Raw genomic sequence first — 20876 nt, 5'->3', positions numbered from 1 at the left:
CTAACTTATGCCAACTACAAATCCAACCCAGCACTTAAAATTACAATCTATTCATCATCATCGCTTTTAGCGCTATCTTTATTATTTTTAGTCATAATATAAACATAGTGAAAACCTCCGCCATTTGGTATTTTTTTAACATTTATAGTCCAATCTGTATATTCTTGTTCTAGGTAGAATAATCTATCGTCTGGAACCCCATAGGTTATGATTAAAAACTTTCCTGCTGGTTCTAATATTCTAAACATCTCTTCACAGAATCTAATCCCATTTTCATGTGAATCATCTCCGCACTAAATGACATGTTAGATTGATATATCCAATATATATTTCTATATTTATCTTTATCTTTTTTTTTACATACCATGATTGAATCAAAAGTACCTTTATCAATGATAACATTAAAATGATTATCTTTAAATGAAGTTTCAATAGCACTTTCAACTTTATATTCCAATCCAACATAATCTTTGTATCTTGTTGACATTTGATCAATCACAATTTTAGAAATATCTATATTACATATAGACTTGTATCCATCATTGTACATGTGTTCTGTAAGTAATGAATTACCACATCCTACCTGCGAGATGGAATAGTTATTACAATTGTATTGTATATATCTCTCTCTCTGTGTATACATCAATCAATCATCATACCATCAATACATTACAAAGATCCTTTGATTTCAATTCATCTGCTAGTATATGTTTTATACCATCATAGTCTTGATACCAATCGTATGGATTTGTATTTCTATCAAACAAACAAACAAAACAAAAAGGTTAGTTTAAAGTAAACAACTTCATTAAGAGTGTCTCTCTCTCTCTCTCTCTCTCTCTCTCTCTCTCTCTCTCTCTCTTACTTGCTATATCTTTTATCCCAATAATCACTCTCACCGTATTTTGTCATTGTTGTTGTTGAAACATAAAGTAAAGTAGAATGAAGTGAGTACCGATCATTCATTTCATTTTGAAGAGATGGTTTTTTCATTATACTAATTTTATTTTATTTTTTGAACCACACTACGATCACTAACTACCAAAAAACAGTAGTTAAATTTAAAGGTTGTTGTATTTGGTAAATTTTAAATAAAAAATAAAGAAAATATTTTTTAATAGATTGTTATTATAAAGTAATTGTTGTTTTTCAACAACAAATTCAATTCAATTGTTTTTTTTTTTTTTTTTTTATTTTGTTTTTCAAGATCTTTAAATTAATTAATTATGATCAAATTTAAATAAAAAGGTTCAACTCCATTCCTCTAGATATTTTAATTCCAATTCAATTTAAACAAAAAGTAATAATTAATTAATTAATTAATAATAATAATAATAGATAAATTAAATGGAAAGAGCAGAAGCATTAGCTATATCACATTTATTAAGAAATCATCAACCTAGAAATAATAATAATAATATTAATAATCAACATCAACAAAATAATACAAAAAATATAATAATGAACAAAGTACAAACAAGAAATATAATTTGGAGACCACCAACACGTCAACATAGAGTCAATTTTGAAAATTGGAATGGAAATTCTACACCCGTTGGTGTATCTAAAAATCAAGAAGGAGGCTTAATTTTACGATGACACATAACATACTATAATATATAATTAATAATACCATAAATTAATCCATAAATACTTGTACATATATAATATAATTTATAAACTTTTAAAAAATTATAATCATTTTTTTTCATTTTTTTTTTCTATTTATTTATTTATTTTGATCCGGGAAAAAGAGAAAAAAGATAATCGATTTTTGTAATTGGACATTTAAAAGATAATTGATATGCCATTAAACCAATTACAGAAGATACCAGTGATCCATCATAATCTCTACTATCTAATGACATTCCATCCGCTACTACTTTATCCTTTGATTCTTCTTTTTCATTTGCAATTTCATTTAAAGATTTTCCACCATACATTTTATCACCAATGATTGGATAACCCATAAAACTCATCTGTGATCTAATTTGATGAGTTCTACCAGTTATTAATTCTACATCTACTGTTTTTAATTGTATTCGTCTATGTGGTCTTCTTTTATCTCCTTTTCCAATATCTCTGTCGTCCATATAGACATTTTTTGTAAAATCTGTCTTTAAATAATCAATTTCAGTACCACCTATAGGTAAATCTATTTCCATTTTTCCAATACTGATAATATCCAATATACAATCATGCCATCCATCCACTTTATCTAATGATAATTGTTTAATTGTTGATTTTGATGGTTTCATATAATGTATATATCTTCCAACACGTAGTTTCTCTTTCTCCTCTCCATCCTTTTCTATTTCTTTATCTTTATCATTTTGATTTTCATAAATGAAAACTCTATATCTTTTTTTAATTGTTCTATCTTTAAATAATTGATTAAATCTATGTATTTCATCCGATTTTTTAACCAATAAACATAAACCTCTTGTTGGGAAATCTATTCTATGTGGATTATAAATAGGTGTGTCTATAGATTGTTGTTGTTGTTGTCTGACCATCCATGATAGATTATTCTTTAAATTATCAATTAATGGCCCAACATTGATACCATGTGGTTTATCAACTACCATAAATGATTCATTATCGTGTATTATATTTAAACCATTATTATTATTATTATTATTACTATTGTTATTATTATTATTATTGTTATTTAGATGAATAGTTGTATTATGACGAGGAAATAAATAAAGTTTAACCAAAGATTGTGGTTCAAGTGAATAGTTTTGGTCTGTGACACGATGAGGGTTGGGTAGAGTATGAGGATGATATCGTATTCGTCCATTTGGTAGTACTGTAGGTTTGGGTGTTGCATGTCTACAATAGACACCTCCAATGTTGATCACATCTACTAAATGACTACGAGGTATAGTCTGTTTGAAATGATCATATAATATATCAATCAATGCTACAGTCTCTACATTTCTAGTTGAATTTATATATAATGGTATTTTGATACCTTTATACAGTTTTATCAACGACATGAAACTAATATAATATATTATATTAGTCCTAGATTATTGAAAAAAAAATGAAAGAAAAGTGTGAATGCATGGGTGAGTGTAAGGTGGTGTGTTTTGCAAAAAGAGTACAAAGTAACAATTGTTTGAATTCATTTTAATTTACTTTTTTTTTTTTTAAAAGAGATATTTATTTATTTATTTATTTATTTTCTTAGATACAAGTTGTAATATTAATATTAAAGAGTTGAAATGAATGATACAAGTTTATTACCATTAAAGATTTATATGGGTAGATTTGATATACCTCATAGTAAAAGATTACAATTTGAAAAGATCATTAGATCGACAACACCAGACTTTGCAAGTTCACTTTCACAATCTTCACTCTCTAGAAATGAATTGATTATTGTTATTGAAAAGAGTTCCCCTTCTTCTATTATTAATGTATGTAAAGAAAAAGAATAAAAGATAATAATATATATATATATATTATTAATTATACTAATATCTTTTCTATTTTCTATTTGTTTGTTTTCTAGGCAAGTGAAAAATATTTAAAAGATTTATATGGAGTTATACTATCAGTTGAAGATAATGGATCAATTAGATTAAATGAACAATTATCATTTACATGGTCATCATTTACATCACCAAAAACATTTTTGACTGGTTATTCATTACGTTATGAATTGATTATGACTTTGATGGTATATGGGATGTCTCATTACAATAGAGCTTCGGAAATCAATGACCAAATTACTGAATCAAATTTTGATGATAGTGCTAAAGTTTTGGTTAATCATTTGAAAACTGCTGCTGGTATATTTGATTTTGTTCATTCTACTGAATTGCCAAGGTAAAAAAAAAAAAGAAAATAATATAAAACAAACAAAAAAGTATTAAATATTAATATTATTTTTAATTTTTCTTAGATGGTCAAATCCACCAGAAGATATTCATTTGGAATGTTTATCAAATACAAGTCTTGGATTATCATTGTTATGTATTGCACTTGGTAATAGTGTAACGGTTAGAAAAGCAATGAAACAACAAACATCACATTCAATCATTTCAAAGATATCATGTGAAGCTTGGCACAAGATGGAAATGTCTAAAAATTGTTTCAAAGATCTCTCTTCTCACAATTATAAAAAACTACCAAAGAATTTTAGAGATTTCCTTTCTACAAATATAGCTCTAAATAATTCTATTACAATGATGGAAATGGGTAGACATTTTGCTTTTGAAAAGTATGTAGAGAAAAAAAGAGTAGAAATTATTATTATTTTTTAACCATTTTATTTGTACTTTATTTTCTCTCTAGAAACTTTTCAAATGCATTATCATATTTATCATTGGCAGTACAATATATAACAAAAATGAAGAAACCAAATGAATCTAGACAAATTGAAATTGTAAATGCATTGATTAATGAAATCAATTATGAAAACCAATCATTGGTCAAAGAGAATGATTTGATCTATTTCCAAAAAAAGGTAGATCCAAAATCACTACAACAACCAGAACCAAAAAGTTTTATCATTGACCTTAAATTTGAACCTCCTATGCCTTCTTTTCATTATTAAATAAATAAATAAAATTATCATATGTAAATTTATCAATCAATCAATACTATCTATTTCCAACCAAAGAAAAGATTAATTTATTGGTCGTGTCTAGGTTGTTATTTGTCACAGTAAACACATTATTGGAACGGATAGTCTGAATAAAGATTTGAATGGTAGTAGATGAAAACAATAGAATAATGGATGGAAATCCTGTCAAGAGTGAAAATAGATAGAGTGAAAATAGATAGAGTGAAAATAGATAGAGTAATTATTTATTTCACTTGGGGGTTTGTTGGGGTTGTATCGAATTTGTTTATTCGACTGGATCCTTGATGATGACAATATCTGGTTGTGGGATGGTGCAACCGTTCTTTCCTGTTGGGTCGTGTGGCAACATAATAGCGACCTTGACACCCAAAGTACCTTGACGGAGGAGAACGTGACGGACAGCAAAGTCGACGAATTGTTGACTTGGTTGACCGGACTTGATCATGTAACCATCACGGAACTTCATGCTCTTGGCTCTTTGAGCACGGAGCTTACCAGAGACGATGACTTCACAACCCTTAGCACCCTTGGTCATGACTTGGTGGAGGATGGCGTAACAGGCACGTCTGACTGGGAGACCGGCCAACAACTTGATCTTGAGTGACTCGGCTTGAGCGACGGCACAGAGACCACGGTTTTGGACCTTCTCGGCAAAGATGGTGACGGCACCTTCCTTGAAACCGAATCTCTTTTGGACCAAAGAGCAAAGTTCGTGAACACGACGGGCGTTTTCACCAACGATGGCTTGGGTCTTGGAGGCACGGATGGTAATTTCAGTTGAAGCTGGACCTTGCTTCAATTCAACTCCAGAGTAACCTTCATCCTTGTTGAATTCACGGGTGAACAATTCATTCAATTCAGCGTGGAAGACACCATCGGCGACGAACTAAAAAGATATATAAAGTAGTCGTATGAGTTATATGTTTCTCAATCAGTCTCAATCCATCTATCTATCTCTTTACCTTTCTCTTCTTTGAAATTTGCTTGGTGGTGTGTGACATTGTTGATATATCTCTCTGTAATGCTAGCTAACGGGGAGTAAAAAAAGGAAAGAGTCGTTTTCTTGGAGGGGGTGTATACATCAGCTGACATTGAGAAGCGCACAAGAACACAAATTTAATTCAAAAAAATTGAAATTCTCTTTTTGACGAGCGAGAATTTTTGCATCGCTTGGTAGAGAAATTACAACGAATGAGTAGACTGAGTATCATTATTATTATTATCTTTTCAACAATACTAATATGTACAAAGAAAGAGATTTTTATGCACATTGTAGAAAGTTCTAGTAGCAACAAATAATACAACACAAATGGTTGAAGAGCCATCCCAACAGAATAGATACGATCATGAACTGAGTCACGCATATCGATTACAAATAATTACTAACAGCATCACCATATGATTGATTGTGTTGGTGATAATAATGCAGTATGATCATTGTCTAACCATTTTGATGGGGTTGCAAGTTGTCAAATTTGCTAATGGTTTGTATATTTGGTCTGTCTGTGTCTGGCAACTACTTTGTATAAGATATCTTATCACATTTTCCACTAGATAGAGGATCTGTGTTGTCTTTGACTGGATAATATTATTGGTGGTGTCTTGTTTTGGTCGAGTTGATATAGATGATCAAATGTCATGTTGTCTGGGACACATACTCTACTACTAGATCCAATATATATTGACTTGTAACTGTAACAACAAGTTAAAGTCTCCACCCTACACTACACTAAAATTTATAGTTGGTCGTAGTATATATATTTACCAATACTGATGGCGCCATATTTGGTAATTTTATTTTTATTTTTAATTTTAATTTTAATTTTAAATTTAAATTTATTTTTTATTAACATCATCCTCCGAATAGTTATTAAAATACATTTACTTTTTTTTTCAGTGTAATATTTGTAGTTTAGTTATACCTCCAACAACAATCAGTTATCTATCTATATATATATATCACAAATGGAAGTTCACTTCCCAACAGAATCTCATCACGGCATCAAATCAAGTATTATTTTTAAAGAGAAAGAATGGTATGGTTTGGTTAAAATACAAAACTTAGATGACGGTGTATTAATAACTTTAACTTTTTTAAACTATAGAGATGAATCATTTCGAACTTATAGAGGAGGAGGCAGTTCCTCAAATTGAAATCCAGAGATCAAGAGCTCAGTTACACAAAATTTATTCAACTAGTATGATTATCCAAACCTATTATTATCATTATTATCATTATTATTAACATATCCCTTTTGCTTTAGTTGTAAGAGACAATGAACCTCTGATTGGTGTTAACTCAGAAATAGCACAAGCTTTGGCCAATATTAACAACAATATGATGACAATGAACAACAATATGGTGGAAATGAACGAAAATATCGAGGCAATGAATAACAATATCGCAAACCTCCACAATTCGATGGTCACATTGAGCAACAGTGTAGATGCTCTCAATAACAACAACAACAACAACAACAACAACAACAATACCACCACCAGCAACGAAATGAATCAAATAATTCCAACTCTTAATTTGATTCCACAAATCTACCAAGATATATCAAGAATATCAGTTAGATTGTCAAACACTGAACGTCGAGCACGCAACACAAGATTCGCTGTTGATAACATCGATCGTCTTAGCCAAGTCGGTTCCTGGTAACGGTATGTTTGATTGGTTCCCAAACGACATGGGTTCACCACCACCAAGAGAAGCCAAATTGGGTGCAACTCCAAATTTCTTTCCACTCCGTATAGAGTATGTACTTTAATACAAAACACAGCCTTTTTCAATTGATTTCACACATCATATTAATATTTACATTATTATCTATAGTTTATTATCTTTATTAGATATTTCTCGATTGGCACAATTCTACAACGAGGATTTTGAAATCAATGGACAGGTTGACGACCATTCACAAATGTCCGACAAATTTTGGTATTGGACTCAACGAGACTATACCATAGTTGTACCACTCCAACCAAATGTCATATAATTACAACAACCAGGTTGTAGTAATCCCAACCATTTCATTATTTTCTCTCATTCCACTCTTTCCATTCCAATCTCATTTCATCACTCTCTATTCCATTACAAATTCACAGACACACCACGAATCAATATCAATAATTATATATAATTGCACCTCAAATTTGTACATACATATTCACTGTTTCCATTCTTCTTTTGTTTTTATCTACTACTATTCAAATCTTTATTCACACTAGCCATTCCAATAATGTTCACAAGCAAGCACAACCAACCTAGACACGACCAATAAATTAATCTTTTCCATTTTTTTTTTGTATGTTCTTTGAGTTTGCAGTCTGAAGTTTTAGTTCACATCAAAACATACAAATAATCTATTCAACAACACGTTAACAAGAATGCAACAAGAATGATCTCTCTTGGCTCTAGAGGTGGATGCATGGGTGCTTAAACCGTCTCGATCACAAAACAACAAAATCGATTCGCTGAACAAAGCGCAATAGGTTATCTCTGTGCATCACCCTCTCACTCTTTTGTTCGAACAGGTCTTTCCACTAGAATAGTTGTTAACACCTTTGAAAGAAGTAATAATCCTATTCTTCATTATCTTCTTCTTCTTGTCACCAACAGCCTCAAAGACGATTCATTCGTATCACTCTCTCCATAAACTCATTCTTTATATCATACATACAATCAATCATTATAATGGAAGAGGTAGTTGAATTTACAAAAGTATTGGTTCGAACAACCGATAATACTAAGAGCAGTCCCTGGAGCTTGTACAGTGCTATTTCAACCAATACTTTTAATAGTCTACTAGAACTGTTAGAGGATCATGGTAGATTTAATCTCTACAAGTTTGAAGGAGCCTTGTTACACAATCTCTATCAAGGTTTTATCATTGACCCTTTCCCCAACATTATCTATTGTTCTATAAAAAATCATCGTAATTATCAAAGCGCTTATAGTACTAAACAAACATATACATACATATATATTTATATCCCCAACAATCAATATCTTTTTTCTACTACTACTACTTTAGCTGATAGAAAAGTCGATATGGATCGATTGGAACAAGAGGTACAGGGTCACGTTGAACTCATACTAACCAGAATGCCAGCACAAGTGGATGTCTTTGCCGAAACCAAAGGTGTGTCCATCTTATACAATGATATCAAATATACCCTCATTTGCAAGAACAGTCCATTGGCTCAAAAGTCTGAAAATATGTTCAAATCAATTCAACAAGTTACCGATCGTATATCTACATATAGATCTTCATCCAAGTCATCCTCTGATTCGTCCTCTGATTCGTCCTCTGACTCTGATTCATCTTCCGACTCTGACTCTGATTCGTCCTCTGACTCTGATTCATCTTCTGTATCTGAATCAACAAAAAGTCGTTCAGGAAGTGCTTCAAATCCATCCACTTCCACCTCTACCACCTCTACCACTTCTACCACTTCTACCACTTCTACCACTACAACATCTCGATCAATATCTGTTCAACAGATATCAACCAACATTAAAAAAGAGGATATCGATGTTTTGCATTTATTTGGATACATGTATACCAAATACGTCTTTCCATTCGGGCTTACTACATTGGCACATGCTGTGGGATTCCAATACATTCTATTTCTGTACATGTATCGATATGGTAGACATACAAAGGATGATTTGTTATCTGTTCCAACCAACAAGATTGATGAATTCTTTCAAGACGAGTCGGTCAATTGGATCAATCAAGAGTCTAGATTGGTGGTCCGATTCCTCATCTGTCGACAAATGGTTGCTCTCAACCACTGTATCAAACTTATTCCAACTGGAAATCCACAATGTCCTCTGATGCTGAATATCAGGTTTCCAGATATAACCACCAAAAAGGTCATTCTCATGACATACTATACAAGAAGACCTGCAGGTTCCCACTATTTGGATCTACCCTATCACATCATCAGAAATCACTCTGATACCCTACAATCCATCTACGATACCAGAGATGCCACAATCAATAAGAAATGTGGACTTTACTTTTTAGCATTCTCTGATCCAAATGTTACTCTAAATGCCGATCCAATTCAAGGTATTAAATAATAATAATATAAATATAATATAATATTATATTATAATATAATAATTTACTAAAATACTCACAACACAATCAATTTAATTTATTTTTAGGTTCACCAAAATTATATTATACTCCAGTTGATGTTTGGGCCAATCAAGCGACCAAGACTGGTGATAAATCCATCTTCACTACATTAATTGATAAACTCCCCAATGGAGCAGCGTTGACTAAAATTGTTAAACTATTTATGGATATCGCCAAAGCAAGGGAAAGCAAATTACAGATCAAAACAAAATCCAAAAAGCTGCCACTCAACCAAAGTTTAAAAAATTAAAAAAGGAGTAAAGTTACTCCATTGCAGTGGGATGATCAGCCAGCCAACAATTCCAACTTCCTCATGTATTATAATACAAGTTCCATTCCCTAATACACTACAAGTAGTTCCATACCATAATTCAATAAATTTTGTACTTTGCAAAAAAAAAAAAAAAAAAAAAAAAAGAGTGAAGTTCGGTGGGAGAGAGAGAGCACTATCTCCATCTGTTCGTCGCATCTGATTGTTGCAATAGTTGTTGTTTAAGATCTTTTATATTTATATTTATTATATTTATAGAATGACAAGTAGAAAAGCATCATCTTCATCCTCTTCATCATCATCAAAGAAGGGTGATGACAAGTACACAATCATCCTCCCAACCTATAATGAATCTGATAATCTTCCCATCATCATTTACTTGATTGATAGTGAATTAGAAAAGAAGTAAGAAGACTAGAGATTAAACATAGATAGATAGATACATACAAGAGTGTATATATATTGACAGATATATATAATATTAGTTTTATAGATTATGAAGTAGTTATCGTTGAAGATAACAGTCCAGATGGTACATTACAAGTAGCACAACAACTTCAAAAAATATATGGTGAAGAAAAGATAAAGATTCTTCCACGTCCAGGAAAGATGGGTCTAGGTTCTGCATACATGGATGGTATTAAAAAGGCTACTGGTAATTGGATCATTCTAATGGATGCCGATCTTTCTCATCATGTAATATTTTTTCAAACAAAAAATAAAGAATCCCTACTATATATATATATATAATATATAGAAAGTAGTACTAATAACTATACTGTCTCTATCTATCTATCTATCTACTTTAGCCAAAATTCATTCCACAATTTATTGAGAGACAAAAGAAATTAAAGTGTGAGATTGTAACAGGTACACGTTATCAATCGGGTGGAGGTGTATATGGATGGAATTTCTATAGAAAGCTTACTAGTCGTGTTGCCAACTACATTGCCACAGTATTCTTGACACCAGGTGTATCTGATTTGACAGGTTCATTTAGATTGTATAGAAAAGATGTCTTGGAGAAATTGATATCGGTCAACAAGTCAAAGGGATACGTCTTCCAAATGGAAATGATGGTTCGCGCAAACCAATTCAACTACAAGATTGGTGAAGTCCCAATCACCTTTGTCGATAGAATCTATGGTGTATCTAATTTGGATTCTGGTGAAATCGTTGGTTATCTTAAAGGTGTTATGACTTTATTCTTTGATATCTAAATAGAGTATATATGTTTCTAAAAAAAGAAAAAAAAAAATAAATATTTTAAATTAAATTTGCGTAAAGAGAGGAGAGGTCATGATGAAGATCGATTGATTGTATTATTTGTATGTTTCTATGATAGGTACAAGAATAGGTAAATTGGTAGTTGCAACGGTTGCAGCAGCAGGTGTAACCCTACCAGCAGCATGGTATCTAAGAGAGAATATACTGTATACCGAGCAGTTGGAGGATGAACTGCAGAGACAGATCGATGTGACAAAGACACACATTCAAAAGACTGACGACATGTTGAGACAAGTGACAGAGTTGAATAGTCGGACAAGCGTGATGGTTCAAAAGAATCAAGAGACGATCGACGAGTTGGCATACTATCGGTCAATGTATGGAGTGGACCGCTTTGACGGGATGCCTGCCGAGCACGGGTCACCTCGTCCAACAGCACCAATCCACGCACAATTGATGCAGTATGGACTGCCTAGTAATGCAAACCTATGGTTCTACGATCAGTTTATTGTTAGCACAAATGCTGAGCGTCGTGTGCCCAACTGGGTGATACAACTTATCGAGCGTGGCGATCACCAAGATAAACCAAAGACGAGTGATCGTAAGAAATCTGGGTTCAACAACAACACTCCCCACATTTCTATGCTCAACCGTGCCAACAACAAAGACTACCTCGGTAGCGGGTGGTCGAGAGGTCACATGGTTCCAGCTGGAGACATGCAAATGTACAACCAATTGGCCATGAACCAAACCTTTTTACTCAATTCAAATATAGTACCACAAGACCTCCAAAACAACGTTAATTTCTGGTACAGATTAGAGGTGTTTTGCAAGTCTGACTTGGCCAAACATTTTGACAACGTCACTGTTGTTTCTGGACCCGTCTATGTACCAAACTTGGTCGAGCCAATCCCAGGTGTAGTAGACACACCAGGTGCAAGATTCCCAAAGAAAAAAGAACGTCGTTATCTCAAACATGAAGTGATTGGAGAAAATAATGTAGCAGTACCAACCCATTTATTTAAAGTAATCCTTGCTGAAAAGACACTAGATCAACAACTTCAAGACAAAGAAAAGAGTAATGGTAATGGTACGGAAAAGAGTAAATTGGTTGTTGGAGCATTCATGGTACCAAATGAACCAATCCCTTCAACTGCCAAACTAGAGGATTATGAAGTATCATTGGCAACACTCGAAAAGTTGTCTGGACTCGAATTCTTTGGTCGTCTTCGAAACTCTCCCTATCTCCATCCAGACCCACTCTGTGAAGAATTCCCATGTTCAGTCATGACTGAACTAGATCTTGAAACATGGAATATCCCACGTCGTATTGGTTGGTCCAGATCCCAAAAAGACCTTGACCTCGTATTGACCGACATTCAACAAAAAAATATTCCAACTACTCCACAAATTTCAAAAGCTCTTGATGATAAATTATTAGAATTTGAAAAGGAAAAGGAAAAGGAAAAATCAAATCAAATCAAATCAATCTAAATAAATATATCAATCAATATAATGTACATTTAAAAAAAAAGATTGAAAAAGTAGGTAAAGTACTTCCTACTTTGGGTTTTTGTCGTTTTGAAAAAAAAGAAAAACAAAATTAAAAAAATTAATTCACGAGATTCGGTCGTTTTTTTTTTCTGTCTCTTTATTAAACGTGCGACTTTGTTTGTTATCTATCTGTGTTCTCATCCCCTAATTCTAATCTATATCAACAACATATTTATATATATATACAATTATAAAAGAGAGTAGTAGTATAAAATGGGAAACTATAACAAGAACAAGAAAGCTCAACAACAACAGGTTCAACAATCACCAAAGAAAACCAACAACAATAATAATAACAAGAATAATACTAACAAGAATAATAATGTTAATAATAACAAAAATGTTGCTGTAAAGAATAATAATAATAATAAGAAGGTTGCAGTTGAACCAACAGTTGCAGCTAAACAAAAGAAACAACCATTACCAAAGATTGAAGATGAAAACGAGCTAAAGAGATTACTCAAAGAGATGATTGAAAACAACGACGAAGATGACGAGAGTGACTTTGACGAGGACGATTTGACCGATGACGGTGACGATGTTATCGACTTTGACGATGACGAAGAAGGTCAAGCCGTTGAAATCGATGAACAAGATGATGACGAGGAAATCAATCAACAAGAATTGGAAGAATTACAAGATGATGATGATGATGAAGACGACGAAGATGACGAAGACTATGAATCTGAAGAGGAAGAAGAAGATGAAGATGAAATTTATCAAGAAGGTGATGAATCAATCTTACAAGATGATGGTCAAGATGATGATGAAGATGAAGAATTGGAGGAAGACGATGAAGAAGAAGAATTGGAAATGGACAATGAAGAATTACTTGCCAAGGTTGCTGATGATATGGCTGAAACTGATGCCAATGACTTGTTTTCCGAATTAATGGGTGAAGATGAAGATGATGAATTTGTCGATGCTCAAGAAGATGACGACGAAGACGAAGAGGAAGAAGAAGAAGAAGAAGAAGAGGAAGAGGAAGATGAATTTGACTATGGAGAAATGCCAGAGATTGTTAGACCAAAGAAAAGACTTCAATATGATGTAGAGATTTCAGGTAATTCATTTGAAGGTGTTGCCAACATCAAGGATATCCTCAAACAACAAAAATCAGAACCAAAGAAAAAACCAGCCCCACCATTGAGAGAGTTGGAAGAACACGAAGAAACCATGGAAACATCTGATCTCGAAGACGAGGCCCATGAAAAGAAACAAGCTGAAAACTCTCTTGTCACCGTCGAACAAAATCAAAAATATCTTATTAATGATTCTGTATGTTTAAACGAAAGAAAATATAATATTATTATAACATATATTAACCATTAATTCTTTTATTATTATTCTTTTATATTTCTATTAGGAGGGTATTTTACAAAAGTTAAATGAATTTAAACTTACATCAGCTGGAATTACTCCATGGGTACATACTTTACAACTCACTTCAAAGATTCCATTAGGTGTTAAAGATGTTCATGATGATTTTGAAAGAGAAGCTGCTTTGTATGTTAAACAAAAAAAAAAGAAAATAATAATCCAAGTAATATTTATTTATTTAATTATTAATTTCCTTTTTCTATTTACTATTTTAGCTATAAACAAAGTGTTGAAACTGTTGAAATTTGTGAAAAATTATGTAAAGAGAATGGATTACATATTCAAAGAAAGCCAGACTTTTTTGCCGAGATGGTAAAGACTGATTATCATATGCAAAAGGTAAAGGCCAATCTACTCGAACACAAAAAGAGAATTGAAACTGCAGAAATGATCAGACATAAACGTCAAGTCAAGAAATACGGTAAACAATTACAAGTCGAGAAACAAAAGGAACGTGAGGTTGAAAAATCAAAGAATATGAATGCTGTCAAAAATTGGAGAAAGAGTAAGATAAGAAATAGAAGAAAAATGGTTTTAAAAAAAGTATTTATTAAATAATTTTACTAACAATATATTGTTCTATCTATCTATCTATCTAGCCACTCGTACTGAAGGAGATGATTTTAGTGTTGATTTGGATTATGATAATATTTATAATGAACAAAGAAATGGAACAACTGACAAGAATAAGAGAAAGAGAACTGGTACCGAAGATTTGAAAAAGAAGGGTCAAAAGAGATTAGCCAAGGATGAAAAGTTTGGTTTTGGTGGCAAAAAGAACAAAAATAATGATCAAGAATCTGCCAATGACTTTAGAGATTTCAAGACATCTAGAAACTCGGAAGATGTTCGCAAGGCCCTTCAACAAAGAAAAGATTCTCACAAAAAGAATCCAAAGGGTCGTCCAGGTAAATCCAAGCGTGTCAATAAAAAAAGATAAACATAAATCACAAATCTAAATAAATAAATAAATCTCCTAAAAATAAATAATTAATTAAATAACAACAAAAGTAATATTATATTATATTATATTATATAATCATGATTTGTTGTCCTTGGTCATCTTTGGATTTTACACAACCTTTTTTCCCTCCCATTTTTTTTTCAAAGTTCAAAAAAGTGTAAGTACATCTAGAGAGGGTTGGTTGATTAAAGTAAAGATAAGATATATTACATAAACATTATATATTAATAACTTGTATATATAAATGGAAGAAGAAAAGAAGAATATGAAAAGAGGATTATTTATCTTGTTTGAAGGTGCAGATAGAGTAGGCAAATCAACTCAAGTTCAAAAATTAGGTGATTATTTAAAGAATGGTTTACAATTGGATGCTAAAGTATTACGTTTCCCAGGTACGACATGGATCAAATATAGCTTTAAAGAACTCTTTATTAATGTTTTATTCTTTTCTATTCTATTATTTTAGATAGAACAACACCAACTGGATCAATTATAAATGGATATCTTCAAAATACAACACAATTGGATGATAGAGCAATACATTTATTGTATGCAGCCAATAGATGGGAAGCAAAGGATAATTTGATGAAATTGTTAAATAGTGGTACATCGATTGTTGTAGATAGATACTCTTATTCGGGTGTAGCTTATACTGCTGCCAAGGGAATCGATGTAGATTGGTGTTTCAACTGTGAAAAGGGTCTACCCGAACCAGATCTAGTCATCTATCTAAAGATGACTACAGAAGATGCAACACTGCGAGGTGAATACGGTACAGAACGTTATGAAAAGGTTGACTTTCAAAACAAAATCAAACAAATCTATGAACAACATTTAATCAAACCATCTTGGAAAGTAATCAATGCTAATCGTGACATTGATACAGTTTCAAATGAAATTAATAATATTATCAAAACAGAAATCAATCAATTAATTGATAAACCAATTAATTATATAAATTAAAAATGTACAAAATTTAAAAGAAAAAAAAAAAGATAGATAATATATAATATATAATATATTATTATGTTTTATTTGATTAGATTCTATAAAATTATTTGATTTGATTTGATTTGATTTGTTTTTTTTTTTTTTAGATATTATATAATTTTAAACAATTTAATCTAAATATTTTATCAACAAATAAAGTTGCCTCTTGATGATTGATTTCCTGTTGATTGATAGATTCGATAAAAAGTTGGTATAGGAGAGTTCTAGACCAATGACTAGCTAGATAGTAAATTTCTGGAATGTGATGCGAGTCGGAACTGTAGAGGATTTTATCGATCGGTGCCAATTCGAGAAGAGAGGAGAGTGCCTGACGCATACCGGCGATACTGAGCGAGGGGATTGCCAAACCAATATCGACGTATACGTTGGGATAGACCCACGTTAAAAAGGCTGCTTCGCGTGTATACGGGTACGAGCAGTGCAGCAAGGTAATGGGAACAGTTGGATATGCCGCAATAACAGGTTTGAGGTGTAGAGGATTGGCTAGAATCAAGTCAACATCACTATCACCAAAGCCTGTATGAATTTGTACTGGAAGTGGATGTGGTTTATGTTGAGCAGAGATTTTCATTGTTAATTGTAGGAAAAAGTCAATCAATGGTTTTGACATGAGACGATAGGTCTGTACATCGGGACTAAGTTCTTTTTGAATAGTATTATATTCTTGTATGACAGTTTCCAATGACCATTCATCAACCTTTAAACCAGTTCTATACGCTAGAATTGATTTATATCCAATCACTTGTCTATGATTCTCTGGTCCATCGACACCATTATTCTCGATTGTCAATTCTTTGACAACATGATTCAAGAATTTGTCCCAACATGAACCATCTTTTTTAGCTTGAACTATACATTTCTCAACCACCGTTTCAACACGAATGACACGATACACCTTTGTATACTTTGTATGCCATTGCCAATCATTCATTGGCAAGTTTTTTCCATTGTATTTAAATTCAAAAGCATCATCCAAAATAATTGCTTCAATCTTTGCCTTTTCAAAACAAATCGATGTTAATTGTTCAACTCCCAACTCTTCTCTTTTCTTTTCAATCTCTTCCACATTATTTGTACTTGTTGATAATAATTGTGATAGTTCCTTCAATGTTCTTTTAAATGTTAATGAATTCTAAAATTAGAAAAAAAATAGAAAATAAGTAAGAGGGGAAAGAAATAAACAAGTTATATAACTTCTTGTTTCATCTTCTTATTCTTCTTTCTTTTGTACAGGCTTACAGTTGATTGATTTCTAAATACTAAATCTTGTTCTAAATTGGCTTCACACATTGATGATATCAATGGTAATTGAAATATACCAGGTTCATCCAATATATTGTGACAGTGATGATCGATACATTTAATGTCTTGAATATATTTGTATAGTTGTTCATTTAATACTTCTACATTATTACTATTATTATTATTATTAGTACTACTATTATGACTGTTATTATTATTTGTAGAACTTAAATGATGGTCATTCATGTTTGCTTCCATTATTTGATTCTCTAAAACACAGAAAAGATGAGTTCGATGGTTCGACCAAAAAAATAAAATATTAAAAAAAAATATATATAACAAAAATGACAAGAAGGAGAGGAAGGAAGGACAGTAGTTGTACAAATAGTAACAAAAAAGAAAGAGAGGATAAATAAATGAATGAATGAATGAATGAATGAATGACGTCTTCCTTCTTAATGATAAACCTTCAATAAACTGATCAAGTTGGTTGTTCATCGGCAGTAAATGCATGGTACAAATTGTATGTGATCAGCCGTGACAACTTTCTTTTTTTTTTTTTTTTAATCGGACAGGCTCGACCAATCACATACCACCCAAAATGAGATTTCAATCTGATTTACAACCCATCATCATCATACATGCCCTAATCCCAATCTTTCACCGATCTCATAATACATACAATACAACATACATTCATTCATTCATTTCATTTCAATCAATCATTCTCTGTCTGTTTTACTCTCTCTCACTCTTTCAATCATCTCTGAACCACACCCTCTCCTCTTTATTTATTTATTTATTTGTAAAAAGGTTTAATTAATTTGTTTTTTTCAAGTTGGACAGCAGCAACGCTAGCTCTCTTGGACAAAGAAAAAAAAGAATCATCAATTATTTCAAAGAAAGAGAAAAATAATTATAACACTATAGTATAGGATAAACATATATATATATATATATATATACAGATACAGATAGACATACAGAGATAATAATAATAATAATAATAATAATAATAGTATAGTAGTAGTTTTGATATGTTTAATATACAAGAAAGATCACCACCGACTGATGGCAATATCATTAGTGCAAAGGTCAAGTTGAATGAATTGTTTCTTACATGGCTTTCAAAGACAGAGTCGGTTCAATATATTGGTGATTTGTTAAATGGACTAAATTACTCTTCTTCAATCTCTTCTTCAACTCCGACAACTACTACAAATACTACAACTGCAATTGAAAGTAGTAGTAGTAGTAGCAGTGGTAGTGATAATATAACACCTATAACAATAGATACTACAACCAATCTTTCAAATATATCAATTGTCAATCAACAACAACAACAACAACAAGATAATACTAATAATAATAATATAAAAGTTGAAATGATTTATGTAAAGAATGATCATGATCATTCACCACCACCTGTAACAAATATAACACATGATAATAATAGTATTAATCAATCAACGTCAACGTCAACGTCAACACTGACGACGTCAATATCTACTTCATCATATAAACGAACATCATATGATAATGACGAACAAAGTCGAAATGATGACGATGAAAATAGTCAAGAACCTGAAAGAAAGGTTTATAAAAGAGAACCAAGTGTTATTATAAAGATACCACCATTCTACAAATCACCACCAACGTCCAACGAAACAACAATGAAAATGGATAGTGATTTGGCCAAGATCAAGAATCGATATGACAAGTTTGCATCGAATCAAATTCAATCCTACGATGACTTTGAATCTCTTTTAAAAGAATTGTATAATTTACCACGTATAGTCATTCGATTGTTATTTAAACAAATGACTGCTTCATCACTCAATCAATCATTTCAAGAGTTTGGAAAGTTTTGGAAAGATAATATTTTTGGCAAAGAAACAGAAGAAATATTATTCAATGTATTAAGAAAATCAAAATCTTCTACTTATCTAAGTTATGATGATTTTATAATATTTGTAAAAAGTAAAAGAAAAAGAAACAAAAAAGAAAAAGAAATAATCACAATCAATCAATCAACCAATCAAATTATTTATATTTAATTCTATTTTCTATTTTATAGCATTACTTGAAATTCATCCAGGATTGGACTTTTTAAAAAATACACCAGAATTTCAAGAAAGATATACAGAGACTGTGATTGTTAGAATATTTTATATAAATAGTAAACAAAAAGGAAGAATAACAGTTACTGATTTAAAAAATAATAATTTTATCAAATCACTTTGTTTATTAGATGTAGAACCTGATATTAATAAGGTAAAAAAAAAACAAAAAAACAAAAAAAAAAAGAGAATAAGAAAATAATAATAATAATTAATAATTTATTTTCTATTTATTATTTAGCATTTGGAATACTTTTCATATGAACATTTTTATGTTATTTATTGTAAATTTTGGGAATTGGATACTGATCATGACCTTTATATTGGAGCATCTGATTTGTCTAGATATTCTAATTTCAGTTTAACCGATAAAATAGTTTCAAGAATTATAGAATCTCCTGTATTTACTGAAGATCCAAGATACTATGGTTCAAAATTATCTTATAAAAATTTTGTTTGTATGTAAAGAGAGAGAAGGAGAGAGAGAGAGAATTAATTAATATTAATATTTAATTATTTTTTAATTCTTAGGGTTTATATTATCAGAAGAAGATAAAACAAATAATACATCAATTGAATATTGGTTTAAATGTTTGGATTTTGATCATGATGGTATACTAAGTTTTCATGAAATGGAATTTTTCTATGATGATCAAAAAGAAAGATTAGATAGTTTAAATTTAGAACCACCAATATTTATTGATTTATTATGTCAAATGTAAATAGAAAAGAAATATATATATATATATATATATATAATCTTAATTTATTTACTTACTTTTTTTAATTTCTTTTCTTTAGATTAGATATGATAAAACCAAACAATTTAGAGAAAATAACGTTATTGGATTTAAAAAATTCCAAATTGGCAGGATACCTTTATAATATATTATTTAATACTACCAAATTCTTTATTCAAGAAACAAAAGAGTCGGTACCGTTTTCAGATCAATCGATGAGTGATTGGAATCGATTCGCAAAAATGGAATATGAAAAGGCATTGGCAGAGGAAAGTGCTCGAAATCAAATAGACGATGATGATGGTGACGATTACGATGACAATGATCAATTATATTTTGAAGAAGATATAGATGATGATGATGACGATGATGATGAATAAATCATTCCAAATTGAAATATAATAATTATATATATATTATTAATTAACTTAATTAATTGTTGGTTGGTTTTTTGAAATTGACATGGGAAATTGAATTGAAACTATTAATCAAATTTAAATTGAAAAAAAACTTTTAAAAAAGATCTTCATTTGAAAAGTCGGGATTGCACAGCATTGGGTGCGAGGTGATGAGATTCATTCAATTCATTTCGTTGCAAGTTAACAATTATTGTT

General features: G+C 31.1%; 13 protein-coding genes across 13 annotated transcripts; 9 read left to right on the top strand and 4 right to left on the bottom strand.

The window, feature by feature from the left end:
- Positions 1-47: 47 nt before the first annotated feature.
- On the bottom strand, positions 48-993 carry DFA_09507 (uncharacterized protein; the record flags this gene model as incomplete). The annotated part of the gene is made up of 4 exons (XM_004352111.1): positions 48-293; positions 365-513; positions 719-756; positions 866-993. 4 exons carry the CDS (start codon positions 991-993, stop codon positions 48-50), a joined length of 561 nt encoding a protein of 186 aa, XP_004352163.1.
- A 354-nt stretch (positions 994-1347) lies between these two features.
- On the top strand, positions 1348-1599 carry DFA_09506 (uncharacterized protein; the record flags this gene model as incomplete). Its single annotated transcript, XM_004352110.1, has 1 exon — positions 1348-1599. The coding sequence occupies one exon, from the start codon at positions 1348-1350 to the stop codon at positions 1597-1599; it is 252 nt and encodes an 83-aa protein (XP_004352162.1).
- Positions 1600-1733: 134 nt separating this feature from the next.
- DFA_09505 (uncharacterized protein) lies at positions 1734-3134 on the bottom strand (the record flags this gene model as incomplete). Its single annotated transcript, XM_004352109.1, has 3 exons — positions 1734-2143; positions 2195-3006; positions 3100-3134. 3 exons carry the CDS (start codon positions 3132-3134, stop codon positions 1734-1736), a joined length of 1257 nt encoding a protein of 418 aa, XP_004352161.1.
- A 96-nt stretch (positions 3135-3230) lies between these two features.
- DFA_09504 (uncharacterized protein) lies at positions 3231-4567 on the top strand (the record flags this gene model as incomplete). The annotated part of the gene is made up of 4 exons (XM_004352108.1): positions 3231-3425; positions 3521-3837; positions 3914-4231; positions 4306-4567. 4 exons carry the CDS (start codon positions 3231-3233, stop codon positions 4565-4567), a joined length of 1092 nt encoding a protein of 363 aa, XP_004352160.1.
- A 295-nt stretch (positions 4568-4862) lies between these two features.
- Positions 4863-5598, bottom strand: rps3 (40S ribosomal protein S3; the record flags this gene model as incomplete). Its single annotated transcript, XM_004352107.1, has 2 exons — positions 4863-5483; positions 5560-5598. 2 exons carry the CDS (start codon positions 5596-5598, stop codon positions 4863-4865), a joined length of 660 nt encoding a protein of 219 aa, XP_004352159.1.
- A 422-nt stretch (positions 5599-6020) lies between these two features.
- DFA_09502 (uncharacterized protein) lies at positions 6021-7599 on the top strand (the record flags this gene model as incomplete). The annotated part of the gene is made up of 5 exons (XM_004352106.1): positions 6021-6081; positions 6703-6795; positions 6862-7220; positions 7249-7358; positions 7437-7599. 5 exons carry the CDS (start codon positions 6021-6023, stop codon positions 7597-7599), a joined length of 786 nt encoding a protein of 261 aa, XP_004352158.1.
- Positions 7600-8297: 698 nt separating this feature from the next.
- Positions 8298-10003, top strand: DFA_09501 (uncharacterized protein; the record flags this gene model as incomplete). Its single annotated transcript, XM_004352105.1, has 2 exons — positions 8298-9681; positions 9780-10003. 2 exons carry the CDS (start codon positions 8298-8300, stop codon positions 10001-10003), a joined length of 1608 nt encoding a protein of 535 aa, XP_004352157.1.
- Positions 10004-10283: 280 nt separating this feature from the next.
- DFA_09500 (glycosyltransferase) lies at positions 10284-11244 on the top strand (the record flags this gene model as incomplete). The annotated part of the gene is made up of 3 exons (XM_004352104.1): positions 10284-10429; positions 10510-10720; positions 10834-11244. The coding sequence occupies 3 exons, from the start codon at positions 10284-10286 to the stop codon at positions 11242-11244; spliced, it is 768 nt and encodes a 255-aa protein (XP_004352156.1).
- Positions 11245-11362: 118 nt separating this feature from the next.
- Positions 11363-12745, top strand: DFA_09499 (uncharacterized protein; the record flags this gene model as incomplete). Its single annotated transcript, XM_004352103.1, has 1 exon — positions 11363-12745. The coding sequence occupies one exon, from the start codon at positions 11363-11365 to the stop codon at positions 12743-12745; it is 1383 nt and encodes a 460-aa protein (XP_004352155.1).
- Positions 12746-13018: 273 nt separating this feature from the next.
- DFA_09498 (uncharacterized protein) lies at positions 13019-15125 on the top strand (the record flags this gene model as incomplete). The annotated part of the gene is made up of 4 exons (XM_004352102.1): positions 13019-14083; positions 14172-14311; positions 14401-14690; positions 14785-15125. 4 exons carry the CDS (start codon positions 13019-13021, stop codon positions 15123-15125), a joined length of 1836 nt encoding a protein of 611 aa, XP_004352154.1.
- A 268-nt stretch (positions 15126-15393) lies between these two features.
- On the top strand, positions 15394-16112 carry dtymk (thymidylate kinase; the record flags this gene model as incomplete). Its single annotated transcript, XM_004352101.1, has 2 exons — positions 15394-15541; positions 15616-16112. 2 exons carry the CDS (start codon positions 15394-15396, stop codon positions 16110-16112), a joined length of 645 nt encoding a protein of 214 aa, XP_004352153.1.
- A 130-nt stretch (positions 16113-16242) lies between these two features.
- DFA_09496 (amidohydrolase 2 family protein) lies at positions 16243-17660 on the bottom strand (the record flags this gene model as incomplete). The annotated part of the gene is made up of 2 exons (XM_004352100.1): positions 16243-17292; positions 17421-17660. The coding sequence occupies 2 exons, from the start codon at positions 17658-17660 to the stop codon at positions 16243-16245; spliced, it is 1290 nt and encodes a 429-aa protein (XP_004352152.1).
- Positions 17661-17913: 253 nt separating this feature from the next.
- Positions 17914-20642, top strand: DFA_09495 (uncharacterized protein; the record flags this gene model as incomplete). The annotated part of the gene is made up of 6 exons (XM_004352099.1): positions 17914-17925; positions 18422-19382; positions 19480-19676; positions 19764-19980; positions 20054-20240; positions 20324-20642. 6 exons carry the CDS (start codon positions 17914-17916, stop codon positions 20640-20642), a joined length of 1893 nt encoding a protein of 630 aa, XP_004352151.1.
- Between the last annotated feature and the right edge of the window lie 234 nt (positions 20643-20876).

The sequence above is a fragment of the Cavenderia fasciculata genome, assembly GCF_000203815.1.
Source record: "Cavenderia fasciculata unplaced genomic scaffold Scf_EU5ZYIE01EUG8B-5, whole genome shotgun sequence".
Taxonomy (NCBI): domain Eukaryota; phylum Evosea; class Eumycetozoa; order Acytosteliales; family Cavenderiaceae; genus Cavenderia; species Cavenderia fasciculata.
The sequence above is the reverse complement of the archived record's forward strand: the minus strand, read 5'-3'. Positions and strand labels throughout refer to the sequence as shown.